This window comes from Pinus tabuliformis, chromosome 9, assembly GCF_031772625.1.
Source record: "Pinus tabuliformis cultivar Carrire ecotype Pingquan chromosome 9, CPIR1, whole genome shotgun sequence".
NCBI lineage: Eukaryota > Viridiplantae > Streptophyta > Pinopsida > Pinales > Pinaceae > Pinus > Pinus tabuliformis.
In genome coordinates this window covers 892,372,673-892,393,487 of record NC_142307.1, presented here as the reverse complement: position 1 = coordinate 892,393,487, position 20,815 = coordinate 892,372,673, and the positions used below count along the sequence as shown (strand labels likewise).

The 20,815-nt window shown below is 36.2% G+C and overlaps 1 protein-coding gene across 1 annotated transcript; it reads left to right on the top strand.

Moving 5' to 3' along the window:
* Window positions 1-434: 434 nt before the first annotated feature.
* Window positions 435-2,543, top strand: LOC149151641 (putative glycosyltransferase At5g03795). Its single transcript, XM_089443219.1, has 4 exons — window positions 435-611; window positions 756-922; window positions 1,041-1,386; window positions 1,878-2,543. The coding sequence occupies exons 1-4, from the start codon at window positions 435-437 to the stop codon at window positions 2,541-2,543; spliced, it is 1,356 nt and encodes a 451-aa protein (XP_089299345.1).
* Window positions 2,544-20,815: the final 18,272 nt, after the last annotated feature.

Genomic DNA, 20,815 nt, shown 5'->3' with positions numbered 1-20,815 from the left:
CCGAGGCCAGCAAATTTTAAAATCCTGCATCCTAACAATGTTAACCGTCAACCGGAAACTACTTGAACGTGGGTGATACTTGTTTCGAACTGGTTGCAACCCCCATATATTCATTATTCCCGAGGCCAGCAGAATTGAACTCCCGTGTAATTGACAATTTTAGTGGGTCTATATAAATATTCATAAGGAGGAGATCATAATGAAGCATGAAAAGCGAAGAGAATGCCAGAAATTCGAGCGTTTAGTGCCATATAAGTGGGGGGATATGCCATGAAGGCTGGCCGTTATGGAAGGACTGTGTGACCTCAAGCGGAGTCTAGCGCTTGCTCTTCTATTGATCCTCAGTTTTTTTATCCTCGACTTCTATCGTGTCAATCTTTTCCCATCGTTTATTGCCTTCGCCAGCTACTTCCTCTGTATCACTACATGGCGGGATGCATGATCATGAATCCCAGTCCCAAGCAGCCTCACCATTGGTTCCACCACTTGGTGGAATTCCTTACAACAGCAGCTCTGTGAATGAGGTGATTCAACTCAATCCGTCTCAAGCAGCCTCGCCATTGGTTCCATCACTCGGTGGAATTCCTTACAACAGCAGCTCTGCGAATGAGGTGATTCAACTCAATATTGGTTAACCTATTTCATTTTTCTTATTGATATTAATGAATATAGAGTGATAGGACAATTCGTGTTGAATTTAATAAGTTTTAAACAATGGGAACAGAATTGAATTGAATTTTACTGCGTGGATGTAGTGGAAGCAGAAGAAGGGGAGGCATCGTATTCCGAAGGTGGAAATCGACCTGAGAAGGGCTCGGGCAGCCATAAGGAAAGCGATTTTAGACAGGGAACAGAAACAAGAACCGGGAGATTCCTATTTTCCAACTGGTGACATCTATCGAAACGCCGGTGCCTTTCATCGGTAAGATTTCTATTCCAACTATATATATGAATCTTTATTCTGGTTCATTATATCTTAATAAATGGATTTCGGTCACTGGTTTATTTGATTTGTATTTTTCTTGTGTTTTTGTTATCAGGAGCTATAGGGAAATGGAGAAGCGTTTCAAGATCTTCGTATATCGAGAAGGGGAGCCGCCTCTGGTACACCACGGGCCGTCTGTAGATATCTATTCGACGGAAGGTAGATTCACTGAGGAGCTTGAGCTAGGGAATCGGTTCGTGACATTAAACCCTGAGGATGCCCATGTTTATTTTCTTCCCTTCAGCGTAACCCTCATGGTCACTTATATTTACAAGTCCGGATATGATGTCACGCCCTTGAGACGGTTCGTGGGAGATTACGTTAACGTTGTTGCCAACAAATATCCGTTTTGGAACCGAAGTCTGGGAGCTGATCATTTCATGCTCTCATGCCATGACTGGGTAATGTATTCCCTTATATCCATTTGGACACATTTTCAGCATTTTTTTTTTAACTTTATAAATATCCAATTATGTAAATTTTCGAATAGAGTTCATACAGGAATGCAGTGAAAATAAAACATTTCCATTGCACTCCCAGTGCATGACGACAACCATTGTAGAATGGGTTAAGAACAGACTTATGATCTTATTGCTAACCTTGGTAGTTCCATTTTTAAGTTTCTAATCTGAGGGTTATTGCTCAAATTGTCATGGAATACGGAAATCACGTACAAAGATATGCTTGTTAAGTTCCTGCTCCTAGGTTACAGTTCATATTGTCACGCATACTTCACCTACAACACTATGTTATTGTTCTTAAGGTTATATAAGTCTTTTGTTGATTTTGTCATGGAATAGGGCAATCACCACCTAGAAAATATGCTTGTTACCTTATGTTGTCCCAAAAATTCTGATTGCGTTCATTGCTTTTTTGTTTTCGGCATATGCAGGGGCCTCATGCATCTCATGGAAATCCATTCTTGTACAATAATTCAATTCGTGTTTTATGTAATGCCAACACTTCAGAAGGGTTCAACCCCACAAAAGATGCAACACTTCCGGAGGTGAAATTGGAACCAGATGGGATGAATGGCTTGCCTGGGGGTCCATCTGCTCTAGAGAGACCTTTGCTTGCATTCTTTGCTGGTGGAAAGCATGGACCTGTTAGACCAATATTGTTTAAGCATTGGACAAACGGGACTGATGATGATATGCAAGTCTATGAATATCTCCCCAACGGCTTGTCATATTTTGACCTGATGAAGAAGAGCAGATATTGCCTGTGCCCAAGTGGATACGAAGTGGCAAGCCCACGTATTGCGGAGGCAATTTACAATGAATGTGTTCCTGTCATAATTTCAAAATACTATGCTCTTCCCTTCAGCGATGTGCTGAATTGGACAAGTTTCTCTGTTCAGGTTCCCGTGTCCGAAATACCAAATCTCAAGACCATACTGCAATCCATACCAGTAAATAGGTATGTCGAGATGCAAAGTAAACTGAAGCAAGTTCAGAGACATTTTACTATAAACCAGCCCCCAAAACCTTATGACTTTTTCCACATGGTTCTTCATTCCATATGGCTCAGGCGGCTAAACATTCAGATTAGCTCATAAAAGATCTCCTCCCCTCTATACATTTCCCCGTAATGCCCACCACAAACTTCTTACTGCAACACACTGTTTTCACTGCATTGATTGGTCAGCAGCGAATAATTCCCAGCTTAAAAGTTGGTAATTGTTACTGATACTTGTTATGGCCGAATAGATCAGTTTCCAGTCCATCCATTCATGCAACGTATGACCGCGGAAGAATGATTTTTGCTCATGAAATTGCAGCGTTAATCCTAAGATGTTCATTGATTATTTCAAATTTTAAATATCTTTTCACTACATTGACCTGGTGTATTATTTTTTCTTCAATATTTTCTTATCAAAAGAATCTTGCTTCTTCATTTACCATTTAGTGTTCTTACTGGTCCTCGTGACATTTCCATGTAACTTGAATCGTGCTTCTTCATTTACTGTATTGTTATTTTGTTATCATAATGTTTTGTTTTTATCATAATGTTTTTTATTTTTTTGTTCTATGTTAAGGTTATGTATTTTATATTTATTTTTAAAAAAAAAAAATTACACGTTTTTCCCATGTTACTGGTTTGTTAAGTGAGAAATTAGCGATGGGATCAGAGATTTAGAATTTCACTAAAGCAATTAGTTTATTTATGATGATGATGATGATGATGGTTAATGTCCGGTGAGACCGAACTTGGTCTATCATACCTAAAAAAATAAATTATTTAAAAGATAATTAATAGAAATAGCTAAAAGCTTTATAAGTATAACAAAAAAAATATTCTAATGCACATATTTAACTGCATAAAAAGGTTATGGGTCAATTTTAACTTTATAAAAAAAAGAATGACACATCTTATTGTAAAATGGACTATTTTGCTAAATAAAATTTGCTTATATATAAATGAATGTTATAAATAATAATAATGAACTTATTGTAGAGGAACTTATTAGAATTGGAATAATCTCAAATCCCTATGAAACACAAATTTAATTTTCTAAATTTATTAAGAGTAAAGGACCATTTTTCTAAATAAAATTTGCTTATATATAAATGAATGTTATAAAAAATAATAAGAAACTTATCATGGAAGAGCTCATTCAACATATAAGAAGCCTTTAGCAATTAATAAGCAAAATCAAGAAAATGTTAGTGTAAAAAAATTTAACCAAAAGATTGGTTTCCCTAATCATGTCATGTTGTGGGAGAGTCCACTTGGATTTGTGATGAGTCCCTTTCCTCTTCAAATGGAATAAAAGTAATGTGTTCGTCCTTCTTGGCTAGGACAAAGACTTTCTATAATGCAAACCAAATTCTTCTATCGAGTTTCTGACCACTCAATAAGAACTTTTCCTATAAGAGTTTTGATGTGCCAATATAAGTTGATTGTGTGCATATAAGAGCTTTACAAGACAGAGTTGAAGTACAAATTTCCAGGATCCATTACCTTGCTTCACTTTCTACATGATGGTGAGGAATGAACCTATGATCCTCACAAACTTCCTCTTCAACCTCTACAATAGCGCATCTAACCACTTCTAGAATGAATTCTGCATAACAAACCATGGCTCATCGGGTTGCACCCTCTACACATGATTGTGAGGAGGATGGAGGATGGGCATCTAAGCTCACAAAGGGAGAAACTTCACCCCTTCTTCCACCTATATGTCTTGCAGATATTCTACGTCTAGCCATAGAGGGAGGGGAGAGAATAGATGGGATAGAACAAGAGAGCATAGTTTCAACCCAGAGGAAAGATAAGGGAGTTGAGCACCTTAAACCAAAACATTGTATCTCCCAACATTCAGATAAGGGAGTTGAGCACCTTAAACCAAAACATTGTATCTCCCAACGTTCAATCTTGAAACTAACGTAATTGAATCCACAAAGCTCCACTTTTAACACATAAACCTGAATTATACTCAAGAAAAGGGACATTACTTCTAGACGAGACCCTTTGAGTTGGCCACCCGAAGCACAACAACCACCCAGACCATGAAACTTGATGGTTCCAAATACATCACTTGAAAAAGTAGAAAGAAAAATCTTTGAGTAGACCATATAAAACTATGTTACTTATATATAACCTTCCATGATGTAACTTCCTCCAGATGATAGACCAATTTAAATTATCTTTTCACATCCTTAACTTCATCCACCATTCTCTATTATAATTCTTATTTTCCCATCAAATCATCCACCATTCTCTATTATAATTTTATTTTCCCATCAAATCCAAAGCAATTATGTCAAGAGCATGATTGAATTCCATCTCCTTGTATGGTTGTCCTTCCGTTGCTACCTTCTTATGACTATCAATCATGAAAGATACCTCACTCTTTTTCCTCGCAATCAACCATCTAGATACATTATTATTTGCATGTGTTTTTCCACTTAGGTGGTGTATAACCCCCTTTATTTAATGTCTTGCTTCTCATATCAAAGCAGTGGTTTTCATCCCACTAATGGGCACCCAACCTGGGGGATCATTTACCATATTTATATTTGAAATATTGTTGTTCGTTATTTAGTATTTTTATTAGTTTTTTTTTTCTATAATATTTGCTAGGTAAATTTGACTCGAGATAGAGTTAAAGTTGATCAGTGTAAACAATAGTGGTGTTTGGACACATGGTATAGCTTTTTTCTGCCCATGGTATTGCATGTAATGGGGACTATAAAAGGCTGGGAAGACTTCATTGTAAGGAGACCATAGAGGTGAGCAGTGAAGGCTTACTTGACCTAATTGTCTAGGGTTTTGGCCAAAGCTAATAAAATTTCATTAGAATGAATTTTCCCTGAAATTGGGGTTTTTTCGAAATAAACATCTGTATTTAAGGTTTATGATTGTTGCTAGTTATTGTCCATCTCAATAAATCTCCATAAATAAGTTAATCCTCCGGTATTTTTTCTTCATTTAGTATCAGAGCGGAAAGTGTGTTTTGGCTTCAAAAGGAAGCTTTTATTGCCAAGGGTTATTTGGCTTGGTTAATGAAGTAATCGTTATAAGCTTTATTTCTAGAGATTTGAAGTAGCTTGGTTGTGAGAATGCTATGTCACTAATGGTCGAGTTGCTGTGGAGTTTTCACAGATGCGTCGATGTTGAAGATCAAATCTGGGCACAAGTAGTTCGTGAGCAGATCCATCGTGAGGCAGGCCTGAGCTACACAGATCTGAGATCCCTTAAAGGGTTTCACTGTGGTGACAATTTGAAATCGATGAAGCATTCCCGAGGTGGCTTTGGCTTCAGATAAGGCAGTGACATGCCTAGATGATGGATGCGATAGTGGCTATGCTATTGAGGGACAAGGATGAGGCTTCTGGTTAATTCGAAACTGCTGAAGGAATTATTGGCTAATGGCCATGGAGACCGTGGACGAATTGGTGGTGTGCAAGCCATGGAGATCGAGGTGACGTTTAGAGGAAGCGTTGTTGGCAGTGACAGTGATGGGAAGTCATTGGGGCCCAAATGGGTATGAAGATATTGATCATGGATCGCTGCCAGGTTTATATTTTTAAGGGCGTCATGGTGTTCCAAATTGTTGGATTGAGACTCTTGCTATCATAGTGCTTGAAGCAATGAACGCAGTGAAACGCTTCACCAGAAAGATCTCAAATGAAATGAAGTTCGTGAGCACCTGGAAGAGGCTTGCGTGCGCTTGAGAGTCGCAGTAAGTCAAGCCTCTTGTTTTCTAATATAACTGCACCTATTTTGACAAGTGTCTAATCATTGTCGTGGGTAGAATTGGTGTGGGATGGGTAAGCCCATGGTGAGCTACTGGAATCACTTGATCCGTAGATGGGAGAAATTTTGTATCCAATGGACTGTTATGTTGTGATGGAGGCGTCGTTGCGGTCGAGGCACAGAAGCGACGATACCTTTTTCTTCAGGGAAAAAAATGGAACCTTCATTCATTATAATGTGAAAGTTTTAAAATGTCATGGTACTTTAATCCTCTATAAAAGTTTAATATGCAACTGTCAAGTGTTCACGAAAATATGGATGTAGCTAAAGTAGTACAGAGGATACAAATTTTGTTTCACCTCCAAAAAAACCAAAAAACTAGAGGAGTGATGGATACAAAACAACAATGAAATATAATATGGTTCATAAAACAAGACAGTGAGAAAAGCTAGTCCTAGCAAAGGGAACAATCCGAAAAATATGTAGTCATATGTGGGACAAAAAAGGGCAAACGAGGAAGCAATCAGAAGAAAAAAAACCCAAAGTTAGATCATAAAATAATCGTTTGACCGTCCTCACCCATCAACCTCTAGATTAAAGACCATGTAACTGGGGGGAAGAGGAAGAGCTCTTTTAGAAAGAGCATCGGCCACAAAGTTTTTTTCCATGTAAACATGTTGAAAGGAGACAACGGAGAAGGATGCCAGAAGATCACGTGTTTGTTGCATCCAATAGTAAAGTGAGGGGACCTCCAACAAGTATTTCCCCTGAATCCAATTGATCACTGTCAGCGAGTCACCCACTATTAGAAGGTTGTCAATGTCCAACCATGAAGTAACTTGCAGTGCACCCCATAGTGCAATCAATTTTGCTCTGCAGTTGTCCCCATCACCACCATGCCAATGAAAATGGTATCGAGTTGTGGGATCAACAGAAAGGTAAACCCCATAGCCACATTTTCCATCAGAAGCAGCCCCATCGAAATGGCAGATGGGGAAGATGTTGTCTAGGTCAACCAGTGAGATAGTCCTTCCAGGATCCAAGTGAAAACAGGGACTAATTTCTTGGTAGTATGCAACAATATTCAAGGCCACAAGTTAGACAAGAGGTTGTTTGTCTTCGAAAATAATCTTGTTCCTAGCGCGCTAGATGCCCCATAGCACATATAGAGGGACCGTCTGGTATGCCTTAGCATGTAGAGACCAAGTAGAGAAATAGCCCGTAATCGATTCAAAGTCACAGGGGAAAGAGGCAACAAGGAGGATGGAGACCTCCATCCAAACAGCTGCAACAAAAGAGAATTTTATAAATAGATGAGTGCAGTCCTTCGAATGCAACCCACACAAGGGGCATCTGCAGAGGCCCATGAAACCCTTCTTGATCAGCCAATCCCAAGTCAGAATACGGCTATGTAGATCCAACCATGAGAAACACTTGATCTTAAGTGAGGCATTCCACTTCCACCATGTCGCAGTAGTAACAGCAAATGGCAAAGGTTGTGAGAAAGAAGTGATATGTGCATAAAATTCATTGACAACAATGCAACCAGATGTCACATGGCCACCACACATTAGCCGGTCAGAGTGCAGAGAGGGGCAAATTCTATCCATGTAGAGAGAGCAATGGTATTCTTCCCATTCCCTAGCCAAGTGATGTGGTAGGCCGATCTGCCCAGTGTGTGGCCAAGCAAGAGTAGTGTTTGGGAGGTAGACCCTTTCCCAAAGATTGATAAGCATTGAGATCCCCTGTGTGTTCAGAAAATATATCAAGGGGGTTGTAAGTATATGGCAGTCATTCATTCCTTTAATGACGTCTAGGTTGACAAGTATTTTATTACCACCCCCCACCAACCATCGTAAATTGTTGCATAGCCATGGAATTGCCCGTTGAAGAACGCCAAATAATAGATCCAACGGGTGTAGGGGGCACCCTTGCAGCCACCCAATCCTCTATATTGTCTTGTGCAATGTATTTGATGAACATAATTTTCTGCCACAGGCTCCTATCCTAGCATAAAATATCCTGCAGAGGAACAAGGAAAATAGAGAAATATTGAAGCCTTAGAAATCAAGGAGTCCCCAACCACCAAATTTGACAAGTTTCGATATGGTACTTAAGTTGACCACGTGTATCTTTTTTTTTGGCTCTCTGTTTGACCATAATAATTTGGCAATGATAGTGTCAATTTAGTGGATGATGGACTGTGGTATATGGAAGAGATGCATCTAGAATATTGGTACTTACAACTAGTTGCATCATGCCAACACAAGTCGATGCCCTGATATTGTGTGGGCTTCTAATGCGTGTGGCATGAATAAGAGAGCCCGAGTTGAACACCTGTTGGCATGTAAGTGGGTAAGGTAGGCATTCAAAAATTCTAGCATACCTGGTGACGAAATGTGAGTTGCATGAACCTGGCGGCCGAGCGACACCTGCGCACTACACAATGATGGGAGAGCCACCATAGTTGTCGTCCCTTTGAAAGCTTCAAGTCCCTCTGCAGGTGCATATGTTGGCTTAAGGATGGTCGGCTATGGAATTTTACATAATAGTTAGTATAGGATCAAACTGATAATCAAAGGAGGGAACCGTGGTGACAACGACCAAGCAAGGAATGACAAGCACAAGAAATTGAGGTTGTTCGACGAGGAATGAAAAATCATATTGTTACAGTCCCTTAAACTTTTGCTGTGAGGTGATTTATAGCTCACGAGGATCATAAGAGGTTTCGATCAGTTGAGGAGAATGACCTGTCATCCATACGTGTTGAAACTCATATTGTAGAGAGCCCGTGGTGAATTCTAGAATACCATAAATGGTGCTTCGATGACTGGTCTAGATATGGGACCATGGTGCATACACTTATTGTGAAAATTTATTTCGATATACAAATAAATATGAGAATAAAAATTGGTTGAAGAGGAGAGCATTAAGCTTAGAAGACGAGAGGATGGCAAGATATAGCCTAGGAAAACAATAACCAAAATGTTTTTTTTATTATAATGGAGTGATTCTTTTTTAATTTGCATGTAAATGGGCATATGTTGTAAGGCTTGGTAAGGCATGCATACCCCTGGATGATTACCAGTAAATTTGTGGTTAGACCTAGGTGATAGGGGAATGCCAAATTAACTAATACCGCAGGTATAAACTTTAAGAGGGGTTAAAGGCTAGAGTGAGCAAGGTTGGGCTGATTCACTTGGAAAGGTTGGTTGGATTGAGTCAAGGAACCCCAAGTCAAGGTTTAAGGGGGGATTGTTCGGTAAACTTAACTTGGGATAGAGTTAAAGTTGACTAGTGTTAACAGTAGAGGTTTTTGGGCACATGGTATAGTGTAACCATGGTTTTCCTACCCATGGTATTGCATGTAATGGAGCCTATAAAAGGTTTGGAAGACTTCATTGTAAGGAGGTCATGGAGGTGAATGGTGAAGGCTCACTTGGTTGGATTGGACACGTTTTCGGCAAAGTCTAATTAAAGTTCATTAGGGTCGGTTGTCCCCGGAGTTGGGGTTTTTCCTAGATAAACATATGTGTTTATGGTTTATGATTTGTTCATCTCAGTAAATCTTTGTGAATAAGTTAATCTCTTCGGTACTTTTTCTTCAACATTTTCATCATAGCTATTATGTTTAGAATTTTGTTTTTATTTATTTATTTAGGTTCTTTGATTTATTACCTATCTACAATATTTATATTCTTATACTAAGCATTTACAATGATATGTAATAATATAGTTAGAATAAAGTTAGACCAACTATTTCAAATAATATGATACACTTAGACACCATATATAATCAAATATCATATCAAAGGGTCCATATTAAAAAAATTCAAATCAATTATAATACATACATATACATTTACATAGTATAATACACACTTCTAGTCTCAAACATCCTATTTTTCCTCTTAATATATCAACCCTTTGCCTTCCTCCATGTCACTTTAGCTTGATCCAAGTAAATCAAAACTAAGCCTCATTTCTCACCTTTCTTCTACCACCTTTCATCTTTCCTTAAAACTCTATTGTCTTGCCATGCACACTCAATGCACTTTTGTTGACATAAACTTTCTTAGCACATTGTCATCCCAATTGTACACATTATAGAACTAAACCTAAGCTGGATGTTGCATTATTATTATGGCATGCCATATTATTGCACTACCATATCTAACCTTTACATTCTAGGTGTCGTAAGGAACAAAAAACATAAATAAAAGATGACTTGATTGGAGAATCTTCAGTAACTAGTAAGATTACCATTAAAGTTAGCTTCATGGATTCCACTTCTAGAGCTTGGCATGAAGTTATCCCTACACCACTCCCACAAAGCAGAAGGGGAGATTTCATGCTCAAAAATTATGCCTAAGTATATCACTATCTACCCAAGGCTCACCCTCCTCCAACTTCTATCCCTCAAGTCAATTAGATGAATTTTATGGTCCATTAATATAACACTCAAAGTAATGGTCACTAATAATAGCTATCAAAGATTCTAAGAAAGTTTCTAGACATCCCAAGGTCTCATCCACTACACTAAACTCCAAACAAATAGATAACATCAAATCATAAGGAAACAAATTGTTAAAAATAGTTTCTATAATTTGGATGCCAAGAATCCAACCCTCCATCTTAATTGCATCTATTAAATTGCCAATAAAATATGCAACTATTGCATAGATAGAAAGAGTGATAAAGAACCACATTTTAACATATTTTTATAGGTATATTAGGTTTGGAAATGCAACATTAACTAATACCCTTGCAAACATATCAAAGAAAGGAGAATGCACCATGCCTATAATGTCCACTCCAAATCCTAACCAAACCAACATATTTAGGATAAATCCTTAACCAACCCAAACCAACATATTTAGGATAAATCCTTAACCAACCCTATCATGCTAGTTGTGAAAGTTAATCTTATGCAACAAGTACTCATGTTTGATCCCTTAAAACACTCCCAAATGGTGATTATTATATCTTATATCATCCCATTCTATTATTTAATTGGTTTACTTTGCAATTACATGTCTCGTTGAAACATTTTAAACTTTTAAGAACAAAACCTTATGGTATATTTTAAATTCATGTTGAAATGAGATTGCTAGTTGATTTTTTTTGAAGTTACATCCATAATAGATATTTTAGTAGACTTTGACATTTCAAAGAAAATATCTAGATACATCATCAAAACATACAAGTAAAAACCATTATAAATATAAGATGTTAGAGGATAGAGAAATGAAAAGTATGAGTTGGGAGAGATGTGCAAAAACGTTTAAACCTAAAAACCTAGAGTTAAAAACAATACTAAACATAAAAATTAAAGTTTAGTATGTAAAAGAATGTTATATCAAATCTATACAAACCAATAAATATGTAAAACCTAAAATATCATAATATTTAAGAGAAAGGGGAATAACCATAAACATAACAATTAAAGCTTAGTATGTAAAAGAATGTTATACAAAAGCTATAAAAGAAAATTAATATGTAAAACCTAAAATTTCATAATATTTAGGAGAAAAGGGAATATCCATATAAACAAAAATGTTCACGAAATAATAATGTGATAATAATTAAAATAATACTTTTATTAATACTATAATAATAATATATAAATTAATATATAAAGAAAATAATATTAATTACACCGTAGATGTTTTTATTATAAGTTTGGTTGAGTAGATCTAGCCAATGAGATATTTCGATTTTCATCCTCCTCTATTTAATAAATTTTTACCATGTGGCACTTTCAATCTAGAAATCGGTATGTATGTTGCAAAGAAGCCTGTGTGGGATTTTTGTCATCCAAATAAAAACTAATATGTGAAAAGTTAGCTATTTTATTGACTTATCACTATTTTTGTGCCATTGGCACCTCCATGTCTTTCTCTTGAGAACATTTTGAAAGGAAACAGTACAAGACCAAAACGCAGCTATGACTTCTCAATTAAACAAATAAATCTCAAACAGAGAGTGGGATGTCCAACTCTCGCTGAGTATCTATATTTATACAAAATCTGAGTCAGATACATAGATTAAATTTTCTTCTTCGAGTATTGATGAGGCCAGACTGTGTTGGCCCTTCGAACTTTGGTGTGTTGAGGCAGTGACAATGGAGGCAATGAAGACTGAGGCATTGTGGTGGTGATGAATTCGGTGGTGAGATAATTACAAATGCAACATTCTCCCCCATAATTATCTCACCAAAAAAAATTCTCAGGATTATCTAAATATGTCTACTAGCTGATCTTGTAATCTGTAGAACTCCAAAAACATTGTCTTTAGTTGCTATTATCTTCTCTTTGGGTTTTCTTCACAATAGGGATTCTTCTTCTCTCTCGTACCTACATACAATTGATTATTGATGTCCATATAAAAATATATCCATCTATCGATGTACATGGGTAACATCCCCTGTACTCGCTAGTTCTCTAGGAATCCTTTTCACCTACATGGTTCATCAATCATGTTAAACTCTTCCTTACTTGATTCCTTAAATTCAAGTTCCATCTCACATTTTAACATCCTAGATTACATACCGAGATTGGATACGACTACACCTACCACCCTCATATCTACCTAGTGGTTAATTCCACAACTTGATGTCACATCCTCTCTCTATCGAAGAGGGATAAACACTACATTCCTGACTCAACAATTACAAATCAAGTATAGATACAAGTACACCTTCTATATCTATCTAGTGGTCAATTCCAAAACTTGATATCACATCCTCTCTCTTCCTAAGAGAGGTAAACATTGCCCGTTTGACTCAACAAAGCTTAGAATACACTTGAGAAATCAACTTTTGGGTGTTGGGTACAACCGATCATGCACCCTCTTACAACACAAATGTCTCATTACAAGAATCTCAAGTGAAATACAACAAATACAAAGTTCAATACTCTGCCCAAATATATAAGCCCATTTAATCTACTTTACCTCGTCTTCTTTAAAATTATGCACACTAATGGTGCTTTCATGAACTCTTTAATTTACTTCAAAGCCCCTCCTCTTCAAGGTCTCAAATCCATGTATCAAATTTTATGTGTCCCACTTTAATTAAAAGGATGAATTCAAAGAGTAAAACAAACATATGGATTTCTGTCATTTCAATCATATTAAATATAGCCTCACATTGTAGGCTCCACTCAATGCATAGGTTTAAAAACATGTAAATGATTCCATTCTTACCACACCACATGAAATTTTCTCCTCGCTAACCGCTCGGATGTTGACTACTCCACAGGGAATATGTTCCACGGAATGTTACATACACGTACGTCATTAAAGTCATTCATTTAACCCTTTTGAAGGGCATCACTCACGCATGGACAGATATTGTTGGCTCACATTGTTGGTTCTTGATGTCTAAACGATTGATCAGGGCTTCGACCTGCCAAACTATCTAGACCAAATAACTTATGGGTTCCCTCTCTTCATGGACAAGAAAGACTCTAGTAAATTTTGTGCGTCTCCTTCTATCGATATTCCAAATTCTCAACAAGAATTGCAACACCAATAGAGTGATAAATACTTCACAAATTACTTCAAGTTAAATGACGATGAGGCAAAAGACAACGTGGGCCTCACTACAACAAGCATCCAAATAGAAATCATTGCCTTTGAAGGACATGATCAAAGCTAGATCTCAGAAACAATCTTCCACGCTCACGTGGATGCATTTACTGTTTCACTAGCTAGGTAACTTCTTCTGAACAAACCATGGACTTTAGGAGCAAATTGTAAGCTCCCTTATTGGACACATAAACTCTAACAAAACATCGGGCCATAGTCTAGACCTCATTATGGTTGAAAGAAAACAACTAAAAAAGAAAACTTAGTCGGATATTTGTTAAGTTTTGTCCTTTCTTCAGCAGCTGCACACAACAATTTTCCAAGCAAACGGATGACACTCGTATGCTTAGATAGTTATAAAAATTCAATCTTCACACTGCTCACTCGGTGATTTACACACAATACATTGGCTTCGACACATAAGCTCATGGGTTCCACATCTCCTTTTACACAACGAATAACACAAAGCTCATTCATGCATGGTTCTTAAACTCCATGCAACTCAACCTCACAAGCTCTTCAAATGAGTGAATATGCGCGACAATATCAACTTCTATAGTTTCTTTCCATAACATGGCAGCTCCAGCTCTAATCAGTCGATGGACAAAGAAACCACTTAAATTATTTCTCTACTCTCGTCCTTGGGCCCTCCCATGAGGGAGTAGGCCCAGGGCCGGCTTTGATACCACTTGAAGGAAAACAATACAAGACCAAAACGCAGTTATCGCTGCTCAATTAAAAAAATAAATCTCAAACAGAGAGTGGGATGTCCAACTCTGGTTGATCATCTATATTTATACAAAATCTGAGTCAGTTACATAAATTAAATTTGTTTCTTCGAGTAGCAATGAGGCCAGATCGTGTTGGCCCTTCGAACTTTGGTGTGTTGAGGCGGTGATGGTGGAGGCAGTGAATATTGAGGCAGTGTGTCGGTGATGAAGTCGGTGGTGAGATAATTACAAATCCAACACATTTTGTAACTCCCATTGGTATCTTCGATGGCATTATCCACTTGTAGTGAAGTTAATATTTGTGAGTTCACAATCACAGTAATATGACGAAATCCTTAGCACCTCCCATCGTTAAACTATGTACCCTCAATCCCCCTATAGCTTGGAGAACAATGCAATACATTGTACTTCATGGCCATTATAAACTCTTGCAGTCATAAACCAATTTCCTTGAGTTTGTCGAGAAGACTAGATGAGTGTTTGAAAAAATATTGTCTCCAAATCACGATCATAGAAAAATGAAAATGAAAATGAGTGCATTCCCTTGTAAGCTAATACTCACCTCTCTATACCTTGAATTCCCTCCAGCTACTTCAAAAATTGCTCAGACCTCAAATGACTTCCTTTGCTGATTGGAGATTTTGTTGTACCTCAAAAGACATGAAGAACTAAAATATTACTCAACTGGCCCTTCCCATCTTCTCCTTTTCTGATACATGCCATTTGGAAGCAGGAGAAGTTCAATGAAATTTGATCGCAGTGAAATTTTAAAGGTTCTCGTTAACAACCATGTCACATGATAATTAAGATCCTACCACGAATGCCCTGAATTGTTCTCATTTAATACAAAATTTAATAGCGCAATTAAATGTTTGCTCACATCTGTTCTTATCAAGCGTGTTGGGTGTGTGGTGGGATATAAGTGCGGAACAAACCATAAAAAATGAAGTAATTAGTTTTCAAAATTCCACTTCCACTTTTTACACAAACACCTTTTTAGTGTTGAGAGTTATACACCATGGTCTAAAAGGAAAATTTTCCTGCAAATTTAAAGTTTGAAGAATCAAAAGTGTCGAAGAATTGGCTTTTAATGGTAATCATAAGTTGTGTTCTGCCTTAGTATTAGGCATGCAAGACATAAACACATTGGATAACTTATATCGAGGACTAATTTTGATGAAGTAGAAAATACCATTAATATTTTTAATGTGAATCCATTCCATTGTGTCTTTTGAGAAAGGAATATGATAGTATATGTCCTATTAAAAGTAGAACATATTATGAACACAAGTGAATGGCATATCATGGAGAATTTCAAAGGAAGAATTTATAAATATATCCATCGTTATTTTTATCACTGTCTTATGATGATGCTTATATGCTTTTATTAAATGGTTGTAAAACTAGTAATTGTACGATATGTTGCAAAGGAAACTTCGTAAGGCGGTAGCATAAGAAACAATAGCATAGAAAATACAATGAGTACATGAGATATTGTGATGAATAAATAAGAAAAATGTTAATTGAATTTTTTAGAACAATATGAATCATAACATTTTTCAACTAAATTCTCAAACAAACAAACAAAAAATCACAAGTAGCAAAGTAAGACTTGTTAGGTACTCATCAGTCACTCTTTGACCTGTAAGATATCACAAGTTCAATTTATAGGTAGATGAAAAATTATGTGTCAAAAAATAAAAGAAAAACTCTCGATTTCAAATTTTCCTATGATCAAGTGTTTGTTGAGCCTTTTCCTAATGCAAATCAAACTCTTACATTCCAGCCTCTTACAAGTCATTTGCCCTGATGAGCTTTTCAACATTAATTTGATACAACATTGAAATATGGAGAAAAAATAGAGATAAAACATACATTTCTGACTTCCATATGTAGTTGAAATGATCAATCAGTACTCATGAATGTGATTCCTAAAAACCATTAATAAACAAAAATATGATTACAAGATATGGAATGCATGGGGATGGAATGGAAGCTCTCACAATTTTCTTTGAAATTGAATGAGCGGGCATGAAGCGAGATCACATTACCCTTATTAGCGACATCTTTGTGTGTAGCCATGTAGGCCTCGTGGACGAGGACTAGTTGCATTTTAATCGAATGAGAAGGCATTATTACGTAGCACCCATGGTGGGTCATTATGCATGCATTATTGATCTACTTGGGCATTTTGGGCATCTTAATGAGGCATTCAATATGATTTAAACAATTCCATTAAAGCCGAAGACTGGTTTATTTATGGCTTTCCTTGGTGAATGTAGAATTCACTATAACATAGAGATAGGAGAATGGAACACAAATAAAATTTTTGATTAAGAACCTAAAAATGTAGGATATTTTGTACTACTATCAAATTTATATGCAGATGTTGGCAAATGGGGTGGAGTAACAAATATTAGAACTCAAAGGAAGCAAACTAAAAAAGTGCGTAGGATGCAATTGGATAGAGGTGAAAAACAAATTCCATGCATTTCGCGCAGGAGACAAATCACATTTGCATGCAACAAAAATCTATGCAATGCTAGAAAGGTTGGTTGAGGAGATGAAGAAATTTGGTTATTTCCCCAATACAAGCTTTGTGCTTCATTATGTTCATGGAAGTAGATAAAGTATACATATTTGTGGCCACAAGGCAAGAAGGTATACATATTTGTTCCCAACACTTTACCATGTTTCTTATATTGTTGAAAAGAAAATTAATGATGGTAGGTGACTGGATGAAAGATATTAAAGAAAGGAACTCTCAACATATATAAAATATACTCTTGTTCAAACTTGTTATGAAATTGTGAAACAAAGCATGCTAACCTTACATTAAAAATATTTTTTCTATGTAGGTTTCTTATTCATTTCAATAATATGTGATTTCAAAATAAAAGTGATTAATGTCGTCATTACATTCTTTAACTCATCAAATCTTGTAGGAGCTTCATCAAGATGCTAGAAGACCTCAATTGATTATTTTGGAAAGGTTAAAAAAGACATATTAGCAACATTCACTCATTAGCAAATCCTTGATAAGAAACAATAGAAACACAACCTTCTACAAACCCTTACCCATCTGATGCCCTAATTAAGTGGATTATATCAAATTACCGATAACTCTTTGGTTGCATATTCATTTACATAATTTTCAATTTTAGATGAAAAATCATTAAAGAGTTGTATTTTCAACCCATGGCAGGGCTTCCTTAAGACATTTGAAGATGCAACATCATATTTTTCTCATAATGGGAATCACAATAAAACTTTGAATTCCTTTTATCAGATGAAACTTACAGGTGTGAAAATGGACTCTTCACCCTTATGAGCATTATTCATGTATGTCCTAACTCAGAGGATCTTCGATACAGTGAGAGAATTCATGATTCTGTAGTTTGCAATGGATTGGAGTATAATGCACTTGTAGACATTCATATAAATAAGTGTAGAGACAACACTTTTGATTCTACATTCACATTCAGATACATGGCAAAGTATATGAGGCTCAAACAGTCACAATATTTTTACCTCGTTGGTATATAAATCAAATATCTCTTGTAACCCCACCCTAGATGAACACTAACCCAAGAGTAGTAATTAACCTCATGGCTTCCCTTTTTCTTTCTTCCTTCCCCCGCTTTGGTCCTAGTTGCCTTCATAAACAAAGTGGTGCTTTCACTCCCTTCCTCCTCCCTCCTCATGATGAGGGCGGGGTCATTTTTGTGGTGGTGCGTTACTTTACTATAACTTCTACTCCACGACCAAAAAACATATTTCACTATCAAAAATTTAGAACAAAAACAAAATATTTTGCTAAAGAAAACATAGGTTGCATCATAAGTGGAAGTACAAAATGATTAAATGAAGTGAACCAAAACAATATGTGATTAATTAAGTTTTACAACATAGAGAGAAAAGATTGATGGCTTGTATGAGATTGAAGCTATGGAAATTGTTTTGCATGTCTATAGAAGAAATGGGTAAGCCTCGGAAAAATGTGTTTCTTGTCTATTATTTGTAACTATTGACAAGTTATTTGAACTAAGGGTTGCTTGAAGAATGGCTTAAAGCAATATACAAAGAACTTAGAGCCTAAGTGAAACATGCATAAGACAACAATTGAATTTCCACTCAAACCATAAAGGCTACCAAACAAAAAATCATGTTTATCACTTGAAAACTTTTATTTGCACAAATTTCTCCTATGAAATTTATTTCATAAAAACACAAGACATAAGAAATATACAAGGAAAAATTATAAATAGTAAAATACATTCCAAGACTCACTGAGATAATGAAATATCCTAAAAACATACCCAAAAACGAAAATATAAATCCACAACTCACTTTTTTGTAGAACCTATACATGAGATATTAGGGATTCTTTGAATGTGTCTACCAAGGAAAGGAAGGTCCTTTACTAGTGATTCTTCTACAATAAGCTGAAGAGTGAGATTAAGCTGCAAATTGTAACTCTCTCTAGTCTGTCGTGCCCATTTCTTCTCAGCCTCAACACTCTACTTAGTATTAACATTTTTCCATTCTTCTTCATAAAATACGTTGAATAAGCCAAAATTAGTGACGTTAAAAGAAAAATTGGGAGAGTTGTTAGTAAGGGGAAAATCCCAAGAATAGAATATGTCTACAAATTTGCTTCCACTGGACCCCCTCTGCAGTCTCGTGGATGATGGACTGATAACTACAACTCCCAGTTAAGCTCTTATCACGAGGCCAAACATTAACCCTATGAAGGTTGTACTCACCAAGAATATTCACATGGTCCACAAGCAAAAAACTTTATATATTAACTGCATTAATCAAAAGCAATAGACATGCAACCCTCCACAAACCTTACCCGTATGATGCCCTAATTAAGTGGATTTTATCAAATTAACAGTAACTCTTTGGTTGCATATTCATTTACATATTTTCCAATTTTAGCTTAAAAGTGATTAAAGAGTTTTATTTTCAACCCATGACAAGGCTTCCTTAAGATGTTTGAATACTCAACATCAAGATGTTCTTAGAATGGGAATCACCATGAAACTTTGAATGCCTTTCATCATGAACTCGCAGGTGTGAAACTCGACTTTGCACACTTGTGAGAATTCTTCCTATATGTCCCATCTCAGAGGATCTTCAACACGACAAGATAATTCATGGCTTTGTAGTTCGCAATGGATTGTAGTATTAGGTAATGCACTTGTAGACATGGATTTGACATACAAAAGCAATATTGGAGACCAAGTATTTTCTACATTGTCTTACAAAGATGTGGCCTCCTAGAATGATGTCATTGTAGGCTATTATTATAATTAGTGTTCTAACAAATATTAGAAATGATATTGTTAAACAAATAGTTGAGATCATTTACCTAATTCATTCATTGTGATAAATATTCTTTGAACCTGTATGTTTGTGTCGGTGATGCTCTCATACGCATCTATCAATTTTCAAGTGTGGTAGTTTATAGGTTGCACACCATTTCTTTGATAGATTTTCTATACAGGATTTTCTATTATGGAGTTCCATTATTGCAATATATTAAATATGCCGGGGTGGAATGGAATCTCTCACACTTTTCTACAGAATGGAACGGGGAAGTGCGAATCCAAATTAAATCACTGTCACTGGTGTCATGTTTTCTTGCAGTCGTATAGGTATTTTGAATGAGGGTTTGATGCATTTCAAATATATGAGAAGATAAATTCATAATGCCAATGGTGGATCATTATACAGACATGGTTGATCTACTTGGGCACGCTAGATAGTTATATGATCCATGTGATTTTATTATAGGAATGGCAGTATAACCAATAACAAATTAGAATATTGAGGCAAAGTAAGATTGGAGACCAAGTATTTGCTACATTTTCTTACAAAGACATAGCATACTAGAATGATGCCATTGTAATCTATTCTTATAATTATTATTTTGACAAAACTTAGAACCGTTATTGTTAAATGGATAATTCAGATTCTTGACCTAATTTAGTCATTGTGATAAATACTCTTAGAATATGTAGTCATTTAAGATATATATTGTAATACAAGGGGATCCACAATGACATCATCAAAAATGGATTTTGAGTCCGGTTTGTGTAGGTGATGACCTCATATGCATCTATCAATTTTCAAGTGTAGTAGTTTAGAGGTTGCAAACCATTTCATTGATAGATTTTCTATACAGGATTTTCTATTATGGAGTGCCATTATTGCAAGATATTAAATGCATGGGCATGGAATGGAATCTCTCACACTTTTCTACAGAATGGAACGGGCAAGTGTGAATCCAAATTAAATC

What these genes read in the sequence shown, in the direction of transcription:
- LOC149151641 (XM_089443219.1), top strand. Translation starts at nt 435, where the DNA reads ATGCATGATCATGAATCCCAGTCCCAAGCAGCCTCACCATTGGTTCCA. An exon ending in AACGCCGGTGCCTTTCATCG is followed by an intron (nt 923 to 1,040) that starts GTAAGATTTCTA and finishes TTTTGTTATCAG; the next exon opens with GAGCTATAGGGAAATGGAGA. An exon ending in TGCTCTCATGCCATGACTGG is followed by an intron (nt 1,387 to 1,877) that starts GTAATGTATTCC and finishes CGGCATATGCAG; the next exon opens with GGGCCTCATGCATCTCATGG.